The sequence below is a fragment of the Phalacrocorax aristotelis genome, chromosome 2 (genome assembly GCF_949628215.1).
Source record: "Phalacrocorax aristotelis chromosome 2, bGulAri2.1, whole genome shotgun sequence".
In the NCBI taxonomy this organism is placed as follows: Eukaryota; Metazoa; Chordata; class Aves; order Suliformes; family Phalacrocoracidae; genus Phalacrocorax; species Phalacrocorax aristotelis.
In genome coordinates this window covers 112,526,279-112,539,299 of record NC_134277.1, presented here as the reverse complement: position 1 = coordinate 112,539,299, position 13,021 = coordinate 112,526,279, and the positions used below count along the sequence as shown (strand labels likewise).

The window sequence follows — 13,021 nt, the reverse complement described above, 5'->3', positions numbered from 1 at the left end:
AAAGATCTCAATTAAAATGAACACATAAAATACACATATTCCAACATATGGAAGGATGTTTTTAAAAACAGAGGAAACACTTAAAGGTAAATAGAATGCATACAGGTATGTCCACCCTTACAATGGAAAACTGCACGAAACCAATTGCTTAACATTCATTATATTTAAATCGCATTTTGATTGCTTCTTTTATACTAGTTTTTTTGAGGAGCAAAATGTAATTTTTGTTCTTTCAGAGACAAAACCAGATTCTGTAGCACCTAAGCTGTGCAGCCACATTGTTGTGTTATGTGCCTTCCCCTTCTGGTCCATTCTGTGCCTAACAAACAAGAAGTGAAATGAAGGGCTAAAGGCTCTTTTTTTCTCTTCCTTCAGAAAACAGTTTGTTCCAAGTTGGCAAGGAGTGAATGAGTGCCCTAAAACTAAATTCACCACCGGTGTGGAATTTTCCTCTGGGAATTGGGAAGGACATGCTTGCATCTATTATGCATCCTCTGATTTTAGAAACACTGTCCTTGGTTGGATAGGACTTTTTTTTCTTTTGGGTTTAGCATTCAGATTGTCATGGATGATATCATTATAGCTGTTCTAATTGAATTAAGGAAACTTACAGGCTAAGAAGTAACAGGAGCAAGAAATTAATTTTTGTGTAGTACCTTCTTGTCAGTCTGCTTTCCAAATTTTTCTCTAGGTTTTATCTTCTGGGTTAAGATAAAAATTAACAGTTTTTATGACTTAGTCATTTAATTAAACAAATCAGTACCTATTGCAGTATGAGAGCTTGTACAGTTCTGCTTGCAGATAGCAGGTGAGTTAAGGGGCTTTTTTTATTAGTTGATCTGGGATTTGCTCTTTCCTTTTTCCTAACTCTTTAATTATTTTGTATATTTGTAAACTTATATGGGATTTGTCAGGACTTCTTAAAGATGCGATCCTTTTCCTAAAGGCAACTTATATGTACGGTAGTGAGCAAAGTGTGGGAAAACTGTTAGATCTGAAAATGTGGCATGGATGTTGTTTCTGAAGTCAGTATAGAAAGCACGTGTATGAGAAGCTAGCAGTAAAGGAGGGGTTTGAAGGACAGGAGGCACAGTGGCATAAATAAAGAATCAGGCCAAGACATTAAAAAAGCAAAGCAAAGTGGATGTGTTTTAGAGAAAATGGAGAGGAGCAGGACAGGACAGGAGGAGAAGCGGGACAAGACAGGAGGAGGTTGTGAATAACCAGTATATGAAGATAACGTGACAAAACAAATTGTAGTATAAAGACTTAGATGAGCTATCTGAATGGATAGATGAAGAAAGAAACAAATAGAGAAGGTGAGATGAGAGTACAATTACAAGGCACGGTGATAAAAATGAGGTTATTTCAGTCCAAGCAAAGATAGCATGAATAGGAAATAAAAGGAGGGGACAAAAATAGAAATGTATGCAAGTCAGCAAAGAGAGCAAGAAAGGGTGGAGTATGCATTCCAACAAGAATTATGAAGCATCTTTTAGACCTAACATCAGTGGAAATGTGAAGGAATGGAGACTGCCTGAAGGGGGCAGATGGAAGATTGATTGCATGAGTGACAGGAAAGCCAAAGATGTTAGATTTTTTTTCAGTTTCTTTGATTTAGGGTGTTTTCATTTATTGGTGCTCCTTTTGCAGTGCAGTAGATAAAATTATGAAGTGTATCATTAAAGCATTTGTGCTTACCCAGATTCTTTCAGAAAATTTGCACTGGGCACTGTGAAGAAGTGTATAGCCTTTGGGTGTAATCCCATTAACTACTTGTAGAGTGGCAAAGTAATTATGGTAATCCCTCTTGCGTGTATTGGAGCTTTTATGAGACCACCTGCAGGTCATTCCTTCTGACCTAAAAAGACCCATTTTAAACATTGTGCTGTAAAACCTTAGATGATTATACTGAAATAGCAGCATTAGGGTCTAATTAGTAAATATGCTTTCTTATTGATGGAGAATAATTAAGAAATTGTATTTGCTGATTTTTTTCAGCAGCTTTTCTGCAACGTTAGTTAGCAGAATTCAAAGGTAATGGATTGATTTCGGTGCACCTCTATCTTTTTTTAATCGATTACCATCGATAAATCATGAAAAACAATACCTTTACCCAAACTGCACATAATACTTAGGGTACATGGGAATTACTGATGGGTTAATAATAGTATGTGTAGAAACAGTGGTGTAATTACTCCCCACTCTTTGCTGGAAACTGAATCTAATTGTCTTCTCATTTACGTTGGTGTAACTAAGCTGACTTAAGAGGAATTTCCCTGGAATTACATTGCTAGGCTGACAGGCGAGGCAAACCTAGCATTCGTAAGTTCAGGAGAATCAGTTCTTCACATTTATTGTGCTCTGTTTCATTCTGGTTACTGAACTTGTAACTCAAGTTGCAAATAAGGAAATGCTGCACTGGAGTTGGGAATTGTTAAAAATATCTTCACTTTTAAGCAGGGACATTTGCACAGTAGAGTGGTTTACAACTCCCTACAGCATACGTTCTACTTCATTGTAGATGTAGTTTCACTAAATAGGAACTTACTCTAAGCAGTTACTTTCTTATGTAAACCTCTTTAAGGTTTGTAGTGCTGCTGTGGCGTGATGTTGTGTGGCACTGGAGACCAGGTACCAGAGCCTTCAAATCAGTGGAAAGGCCACTAGTGTCAGGTGCTGCAAACCAAACCTGAAATCACAAAGGAATAGGAATCAAATCTTGAACGTGAGATATGTAAGAAACTGCCAAATGTTCGGTGGTTTTTTTTGTTGTTTTTTTTTTTTTTTTTTAACCTGAACAGATATGGTTATAGCAAGGTTTAAGGGGGGGGGGGGGGGCAATTAAAGAGCTGTCAGTTAATCCCATGTTATCTTATTAAAGAACTGTAAACATTAATATTATCTAGTTAATGAGCAAAAATCCTATCAGTGAACAATTAGTCTGGCCTTAAACAGGAGGGAAAAAAGGGGGCTTTTTTGAAAACTTGTTTGTGTTGTCTTATATGCCTTTTAGAGGATGGTGAAATAAAGTATTGATTGCTCTATTTAAATAAATCCTGAAGGGGAGGTTTTCAGTTTACCAGAGTGTGTGTTCTGATAGGAAAGGCTGAAAAGACAAGTGCCTTGTCATTGTGTGTGCTCGAACTACACAGCATCCTCATCTAAGTTTGTCAGAGAATTGGATTGAAATGTCACTTTATCTAATGGGAGACATGAAATTGGCCTTGTCAGATGACCCACTTATGGTAAAAAACAGCAGTTCGTATCTAATAGGTGACATAAAAGTAATCAAACATTGAGCAGAAGGAAAATAGTAGGGTGGAATTGATTAAATGTATTTGGTGAAGTAAATTAGACTTCTGCATACAGTCCCTGCGTTGGATTTTTCTAATAGTGGGCAGATCCAACACAGATTAGATTTAGGAGAACAGAATGAGCCTGTCTGAGCAGACATCAGATTATGACAGAGTTCGGACTGCTTATTGAGTTCAAACAAGGTAAACCTAGGTGTCAAACTGGTTAAAAGGAGTTTTGTTAGGTTTTTAAGCGAGGGCATAGAAAGGTAACCATCTGTAATGCTGGCAGCTTAAATGTCTGCTTCTTTCCAAATGGAAGATTTAACACTGAGAACAGAACCAAACTTCTGGACCTCTAGAGCAAAGAATTTATTCTGGAGGGCAAAACAATTTTGAGATCAAAGCACAGTAAAAAAAATATTAAAGTTCCCTTATCAGTTGTATCAGTTATCCTCATACATTAAGTGTACACAGGTACTTAACAGCTGTTTTCTCCCTGCCAACTAGCCTTTCATGCTGGATCCATCAGTGTGTCTGTACCTGTTTTTTACAAACAGTGGTGGTATTAAGACTTATGGTTGCCTAACAACTCCTGTTGTGAAGTCCTGCTTTCAGATACTTACATTTTGGCAAACTGACTCCAGGCTGATATTATCCAGTGTGGGTGTGTGCCTCAGCCTGAAGGTTTTGAGAAACCTCCGACCAAAACAGTTGAGATAAGGGTCTGGAGAGCACTTATGAGAGAGTCTTATGAGGAGGGGCTGAGGGAGCTGGGGTGGTTTAGTCTGGAGAAGAGGAGGCTGAGGGGAGACCTTATCGCTCTCTACAACTACCTGAAAGGAGGTTGTAGTGAGGTGGGTGTTGGTCTCTTCTCCCTAGTAACAAGCGATAGAACGAGAGGAAATGGCTTCAAGCTGCATCAGGGAAGGTTTAGATTGGATAGTAGGAAAAATGTCTTCACTGAAGGAGTGGTCAGGCATTGGAACAGGCTGCCCAGAGAGGTGGTGGGGTCACCATCCCTGGAGGTGTTCAAAAAACATGTAGCTGTGGCATTTCAGGGCATGATTTAGGAGGCCTGGGGGTGTTAGGCTGATGGTTGGACTTGATGATCCTAGAGGTCTTTTCCAACCTTAATAATTCTATGATTCTATGAGATAGTTCACCCATCTTAGCAAACTTGCTATAGGAAAGTGCTGAAGGGTCTGGGATTTGAAACAGGAACTTTTTTTCAGGAGGGTAATAGTTATGTCAAGAGTACTCTTTCTCAATTCCTGTGAAAATCTGTTTTCAGGTATAGTCAGTTTACAAGCTACTAAATAAAATCCACTAAGATCCCTGTTCTGATAGGTACAGTGGAGACTTCTCTGAGTTGAAGTCTTAAATTCCCCCCAGATTCTAGACAGGGTGGACAGAATTTAAATGCAAGTACTCATCTAAGCTCCACTGGGACAGGCTGGATTCAGGCACAGGAATCAAAAGCAGTGAGTTTACCATTCCTGTGCTTCTGGCATACAGCCCTCCAGGTCTCTGAGCCCTTGTACCATGAGGGTAAAATGGGGAGATGCCTGATGTGGATAGCAAGGGGTGCCAAGAGCAAGTAGGTGCATACTCAGATGAGGTTGTTAGTGTCGGGACTGAAAGGAGGTGTTTTGAGATGAGAGGGGAGGTGGGTGAAAATTGGGACTACGTAAGCACTAAAAACTAGGGAGAAAGATGACAAAGGGTGGAAGATAAACATATATGCATACATGCATATGCAAAAATATGCATGTGTGTATTTACATATATATGTATGTAGGGGATGAGGATGGGGGCTAAGGCCAGTTGAAAAGGGAACTGTCTGGAAAGGGGAACTTTCTAGTGCAGGAGGGGACAGTGGGTGCTAGGGAGAAGCGTGGGTAGAACAACAGCAGCAGATTGGAAGGCAGGGAGAGGAGCAGGCACAGAGCTTGTAGATACAGCCTGGGGTTTAAAAAAAACCAGCAAACCAACCCAAACCTGGGGTGGGAATTTAGCGGTGTTTGGAATGTGGGGATGGTGACCATATTGTGGGGAGAAAACGAAAACTGAGCAAAGCTGAGAATGGGAAGGGTAGATGGGTTTAGACCACTTAGGTAAGCAGACGAGGATGGAGCGAGAGCAGCACAGGTTGAGGTGCCGCTGTCTTAAAAGAGAGTGGACAAATCGGAGCAATTGGGTTTGGGAAGAATCATGTTTGGGGAAGGGAACAGTTTGTGCCTACTTAGGGAAGGGTTTTAATAGTAATACCACCACTCCCATTACAGGGTCTAGCAGGATATCTACTAATGTCCATCTAATTAGATTATACCTGCATAGGTTCGGCAGTGTAAAAAGTACAAGGACACCTGGTTTTGTGTAGAGTTTCAAAATATGTTTAAAATGCAACATTTTCTTAAATTATGAATTTACAAGTAATTTTAAGAATATTAGGATGCTGGGACAGGTGAAGTTTTCATCCTGAACAGTCTCAGTAAAGGAATAGTGTAAAATTAGCTCATCTTATGCATCATACTATTTAGAGGTATTGTTCAATTAAATAATTAAATGCTTTGGCAGGAATTATTTAATGACTTTTTGAAAAAAATATTGCATGAAGAACTGTGGTGTTTCAAAATCATTGCATGTCTTTTATTATCAATGGGGGTATTTGTCTCCCTTCATCCACAAGTAAATGTGGCAAAATGGCAATGCTCTCCATTGTTTCCAAAGGGGATAGCGTCATTTGCATGCTCAAAAGAGCAGCATGATAATACATAAATGTATAAAAAAACAAAATAGAGAGCAAAATGGAGAAAAAAATTCTTAAAGCTGTTTAGTTGCTTTCAAGACTATAAAATGATAATGATTTGATTAGTTTTATAGTAATTAAGATGTTATTAATGTGGACATAGCATCAGAGATGGTTGATACCTTATTTTTATCACTTCACCTACTCATGATGTGCCGAACAGTATCACGTGGGAATATTGTGGCATTGTCTTTCTAACAGTTACTATTTAGTGAAAAAAAATTAGCTTGCAGGATAAATGTTTCTTCCTTGTTGCCCTGCAAATGTAGCATGGCTCCATTCTCTCACTCCCTTGCCTCAAAACAAAAATTGAAAAATGTTATTTTTACTATTGAAGTAGTTTTTTTAATTTTTCAACTTATCTGTTCTGAGTCACAGAGAAAAATGTCTTTTCTTTGTGTTCTATAACTCACTTAAATCTCAGAGATTTAAATTATCTCCACTGGCATCTCTGTGTGATGCCTGCCTTTCCCCTCCCTATTAAAATTTTAAAAGAACTGTAAAACATAAAGATGTTAGGATCTTGTAGAAAATGTTTGGAAATTCTGTATAATTTAAAGTACAAAGCAGTGTAAATAAAGGAGTTGCCGTTTCAAGTATGTTTCCAGTTAATATAGAAGCACATAAGGATAAATAGTTTATGTGCATGTATGGCTAAATTTGTTTTTATCCTCTGCATAAGAGAAGGGCTGCTCCTTAGCATAAAGGGTTTGTGTTTTTCTCATATTTGCTATAAATTATCCATTTACTCAGGGTGACATTAGAGCATCCGCCTAAAGCTTTCTGTTGTCTGCAGACCTCTGGCTTTGTAAGATCACCACTATTTTCTTTCCGTAAGGGATTATGCCCGTCACCTTTTGTCACAGAATTCAAGAAGAGGTCACCTGCCTGTCCAAGGTCTGAAGAGCATTGAATTTGAAATTACGGATAAACTTATCTCCTTCTTTTTGTGTTAATATTCTATTTTAAAAGCCTATCTTTAAAGGGTTCACAGTACTGGATAGCTTTGTTATCTGTTTCAAGAGAGCTCTACAAGGAAGAACTCCTCTTTAAGCTAAACCATTGTACTAAATAGCCACTGCTGCAGACTGGTTTCTGCAATCAGTTGAAATTCCTTCCTTGAATGTACACAGCTGTAAAATCACAGGTCTATTGTACCATTTTCATAAAGGTATTAATCGGAAAATTATTTGCATGGTATTTATTTGAGAATACCCCAGTGGCCACCAGTAAAATTGCTTTTAGTGAAGGATGGTGCTGCAGTCTGGTACTTACCTGATTAAGTGATTCAAACTCCTCAGTATCCTAAAAAATTTAAATCATTCTGCCTAAAGGAGGAATAAATGAATAAGTCAGAAGAGAAACTTTCATACCTTAGTCATGAAATCAGCTCATTATATTTGGTAGTACACCATTTGTATTAAAGTGTCCGCTTAACTCTGGGTCTCATGTTTTTAACCAGTCACTTAATAATGAGCATCATATTTGTAATGAAAGGTTCATTTTATGTAACCTCGATCTCTGGTAAGAAGACTACTTTTAGTATTAAACCACGTTACTAGTATTAAACTGCAGTATATGCAGGCTTTGCTGAAATCATGCAGCTTGCATTAACCTTTTGCACTTTGGTCGCAAAGGAATGAAAAATATGCCCCGAGGGATAAAAAGACAATAAAATACTGTCTATTTGAAGTACTTGTAATACTTGGAATGAATTGGTGTAACCACTAACCTTAGTGACCTAACTCCTGAGTTCGCATTTTGAATAGCAGTTCAACAGCCTTTAGGAGCATTTGAAACTTGAAAGTAATTAACTGTTCTTTCAGCATGGCTAAGTAAATGCCTTAGGATGCTCTATAAAAGTTCCATTTCATGTCTTGGTTCACAAAACAGCCTAATGATTTAAATTGATGCTAAATCATTTTGAGTCAAGTCAGAACTGTTTCCAGACATGCTATCGCTGTATGAAGCCATACTTTATATACTTCAGGAACAATAATCTCAATAAAACTCCAGTATGTGTCTAACTGAAAGGTGAAATCAGTTTGCCGTATATTGCTACTGACGTACAACACTGTTTCCCCTAGTGATTTAAAAATGTAAACAATATTCTTTTCTTTATGTACGGGAATCTACCACAATATATTAATCTATTTTTATGTCTATTGCAATCGGTAACAATTAGTAAACATCTTTGGAGACATTCTGGATTGTTGCCCACTGTATCATGTTCTTCATTATATCAATTAGTTTCGTTAAGATGAAAATATATAATGCCGATGCCTCTGTTTGCTGTTTTGTGATGCTATATTTCAGCAACTACTAATAGATTGCACAAATTGAAGCTTACGTGCAAGTGTATGGTGCTAATTAGAAACACACTCTATCTGAGGCATAGCTAATACTCAGTGTACACAGTGCTCTGTGAGTTGAGTATTCTTTCTATAAATGAAAAAAGGTAGCATAACATAGGATAATTGCATAGTTGTTAAAATAGCAATTCTACTATTTCTCAAGAAATATTAATACTTATTTCCAGAGTTCCTTTCTCCCTTGTGTTTGATTCTTTTATGTTCTTTGCTTTAACGCTGACTTTGAAGTCCTGGAGAAAATGATGAAATATATAAATTCAACTTCTTTTCTGTTTGACTGCCTATTTCTCAGCATGTTGGGAAATGGTTAGCAGAAGAGGATAAATCTGACTCTACAGCTTAGGGAAGACAGATGTTGTACGTTCATTACGTATTCTGTGTAGCCTTAAGAAGGTGGCAGTGTTTGCTGATAGGTATGTTAAGAATATTGGATCAAACAGTGCCTTATTACAGTGGCCTGGTTTCATTCTACATGAATCTATTTAACCAACAGGAAGGTGAATTTTATGCAGATGTGGTGCATGAAACAGCGGAGTAATTTCCTGATTAATCAGTAGGAGAAAATGAATTTGTTATTTAACTTTAAAAAGAGATGATGTCTGCAAATTATTTCTGCAGTCTAAAATGAGATGTCCATCATGTAAGAAATAAAAGTGCTTTTAAAATTTTTCTCACTTTTAAAACCCTTAGAATGCAGACTATCAGGAGATGACACACACGCTTGCTCTGTGAGACAGAGTACTACTGCTTCTGTGTGGTAGTTGGTGAAAATAAGCCATTACATGAAACAGAGTCAGAGTTGTAGTAAAGACTCAAGAATTCCCCCAGCTCTCATCTAGGAGCTCTTTCTGTTTAACCAGGATATAGGACTTGAAAAAATACCGTATTTATTCTGCTTACACAGAAGTCTGGAAATTTGAAGGCTGAGTAGTACAGTCCGTGAGAAATAATGAATTAAAAAATCATTTTGTTTTCATGCAGAAAATTCTAAGAATTCTAAGGGTAGACTCCAGTATCAATTTTAGGTTAAAAAGTCAGTTTTGAGTAGGATTTATTTTTACATCCAGTAAGAACTGTATTTTGATAAGAAAACTTGAGATATCTTTCTTTTTAAATTGGAATTTAAAAGTTGCCATATAATGTCTAGTGAATAGAATTGCAGTTGCACCTGGTTTGAAGTTCTACGGTATAAAACAAAAGCTTCATGTTAAAATTTCCAAGTGTATGAGCAAAAGTTCGCATATTGTGGTTTATTGGAAATAAATCAATCTGTGGTGATGATTTCTTTGTATCCATATTTTTATGCAGTCTTCAGCTCTAATATAGGACAAAACCTCTTGTTTACTTGAATGTTTTAGATGCAGAATAAATGCCAGTATAATAATTGCTGCTTTTTATAACTTCTTGTGCTTCAGAGCCTCCAGTGCCCATTGCTCCACCTCAGCTGTCCTCAGTCGGTGCAACTTACCTGTGGATACAGTTGAATGCCAATTCCATCAATGGGGATGGACCCATTATTCAAAGGGAAGTTGAGTATCGAACTTCAAGTGGAAGCTGGTATGACATACAACCTGTGGACTCCACAAGCTATAAGATTGGGCACCTGGATCCTGACACAGAATATGAAATCAGTGTATTACTTACAAGACCTGGTGAAGGAGGAACCGGATCTCCTGGCCCAGCTCTCAAAACAAGAACAAAATGTGCTGGTGAGTACTGAAAAGTGATTGGGAAGTTGTAAGCATCTTTTTAGGCTTGAAAACGTAAGTTATTTCACTAGCAGTTTTTATTGTCTACCTTAAACCTGCAGGCTGCAGGAATTAAGGCCCTCCCTTGCCACTGTATATTTGGGTGTCATGTTAGTTTGTCATCTTCTTTTGTTTTTTATTTCCTTTTTTTTTTTTTGGCTAGTATCCCAAGCTTGATAAGAACTTTGTTTTGGATAAGGTTTCCTCTCTCCTTTTTTCAATATCAGGTATATCAGACTTTTAGATAAAGTGGAAAGAGATCCTGTGCAACAGCAAAAGTATGCACTGTTAAGTCTCAATTAGCAGATGAGGTTTAGCAAAGGACTGCTTTCTTGACTGATAGCTTGTCTTTCATTAAATGAGACAGTGTGATTTGTGGTGCTGTGTAGCAGCCTTGGCTCCTGTTTTGGATGCTATAATTAATAGTAATGACCTCTGACTGTAAAAAGATACAAAGTAGACCTATTATACAAAAGCAATTGTACAGTAATTTTCAGGAAGAGTGGCAGTGATACTAATTTGGGATTCAGCTGATCAGAAAATAATAGAGTATACTGTGACCTGGAATTTTTTTTGTCATTAGTATTTTCCCCCAGTATTTTGAATCTTCTTTCTGCTGCTGTAAAGTTGGTGGAAGATAAGCAGAAGTGTACCTAGAGAAAATGGGACTAAGCAAATGGTATTAGCTTATTGATCCTAATCTTTTAAAGATGGACTGGTGTTATTTGCCTTTTAAACAGGAAAAATTACATACTTCAGCAGAAATAATGGTGTGTTTCCATTGCATATGAAGGTAAAGTTACTTATTCTCAAGTCACCTGGCCACCTGTCAGTGGCTAAATGGCATTTCAGTTGAAGTAATTGGTGTGATGTCAAATACAGAATGAAATATAGTTGCTGTCAGAATCCCAGTGTTAAGTTTTGAAGACACAGGTTTACACAAGTAATAACTTTTTTATATTCTTTTTGGTTTTTTTCTTCCTATCATTACTGGAAAGAAGTATTTAATGAAAAATACCCAAAAGCAGTATATTTAAGTCGTAATAATAGTTAAGTATTCAGTATTTATAAGATTTTCTTTACTAGACTAGGATAACTTCAGCTTAGTCTAAAGTGAGACATAAAAATTAATGAGAGCTACCATCAGAAGGGTTTTTGGGTCACTCTGCCTTTCATAATAACATAAAACTATCTGTCTTGACAAGGTAAGTATGTATTTGATACACAAGTGCTACAGTTATTTTAATATTAAAACAGTTCTTCTCATAGTTTGATCATCTGCTTATATGATTAGATAATGTAACATTGGATGCTGCGTAAGTGAGCCTGTCTGTTCTAAAGGGTTAGAGAGCGTGGTGGGTTGACACCAGCCAGCAGCCAGGTACCCACACAGCCGCTCACTCAGTCACCCCGGGCGGTGGGACAGGGAGAAAATAGAAGGAAGGCAAGAAGATTTGTAGATTGAGATGAAGGCAGTTTAATAGGTGAAGTAAAAGCTGCACTCACAAGCAAAATGAAATAAGAAATTTATTCACTATTTCCCATCGGCAGGCAAATGTTAGCCACTTCCTGGGAAGCAGGGCCTGAGCACGTGTAGTGGCTACTTGAGAAGACAAACACCATAACAGTGAATATCCCCCCTTCCTCCTCCTCTCCTTGAGCTTTGATTGCTCACTGTTATATCATATGGTAGGGAATATACCTTTGGACAGGTGGAGTCAGCTGTCCCCTCTGTGTCCCCTCCCAGCCTCTTGTCCACCTCCAGTCTACTTGTTGGGGGGGCAGAGTGGGAAAAGAAAAAGCCTGGAGGCTGTGCAAGCGCTGCTCAGCAACGTTCAAAACACTGGTGTGTTACCAACCTTGTTTTAGTCACAAATCCAAAGTGCAGCACCATACAGGCTGCTATGAAGGAGATTAACTCCATCCCAGCCAGACCCAGTAGAGAGACAACACCAGAATTTTAGTTAACGTTTAAAAGCATCATGTGCTTTCTGGCCTTTTCAGTGGTAGATTCTGTTGAGCATTAACAAATGCATTCAGTCCCATAAACCACTACGTACTGGAAGTATTTTATTACCTGGTAATGTCTTGTAATGCATCAGCATTATTTGTGTTTTCATTAAGCTAAACAGTAACCCTCTTAAATTAAAAGCAGAAAGTGACGGCTGACTGAAAATTTTAATTTAAATGATGATATTAAATCTGTCTCTACAAATTGGCTTTTTTGTAGCAGAAGATCCTGCTTTGAAGGTGTAGTGGTTATTGGTTAACTGTTAGCAAGTGACATGCTAATAACTGGCCCAGGGGCTTAAAAAGAGATGCTGATAAACTAATGACAGTATAATTAAGCTGGGTAGGAGTAAAATAATGCCAGTCTCCAAAGCATAACATAGAATTAATAAAACAGGAGTCTTTAAGAGAAGAGTCATTGCACCTTTTTAATTACTGTGATAATTGTGTGCGCTTGGCTGTTCCCTAGGGGTCTAGTGAACCTCTCAGAGAGTTGAAGCAGTGTGCTAGACATTCAGTAATCTTAATAGTTCTCCAAAGCATTTGAAATATGTTTTCATTTTAGCAAAATGAGATTTCAGAGGCTTGTAACAGACAAGCCCTACCTGTAACTTTAGTAAATAAAAGCATCTATAATTAGAATGCAAAGAAAAAAGATCTCTCTAGACTTGGGTGCATCACCGTCAGTGGAGCAGTTACATACTTTCTGAAGTACTTTGCTTCCTTTTGATGAAATGCAATATAAATGTAAGTGCTCTTTCAGTGTAGTGTTTGGGAAGGCTG

At 37.7% G+C, this 13,021-nt stretch overlaps 1 protein-coding gene across 9 annotated transcripts in view; it reads left to right on the top strand.

Moving 5' to 3' along the window:
- Nucleotides 1-13,021, top strand: part of PTPRM (protein tyrosine phosphatase receptor type M) — a 495,513-nt gene that overhangs the window by 192,235 nt on the left and 290,257 nt on the right. For all 9 annotated transcript variants that reach the window (XM_075084712.1, XM_075084711.1, XM_075084710.1 and 6 more), the window contains exon 7: nucleotides 9,896-10,189. In XM_075084712.1, the coding sequence (XP_074940813.1) occupies nucleotides 9,896-10,189 (294 nt within the window). The remainder of the gene's footprint in view (nucleotides 1-9,895; nucleotides 10,190-13,021) is intronic.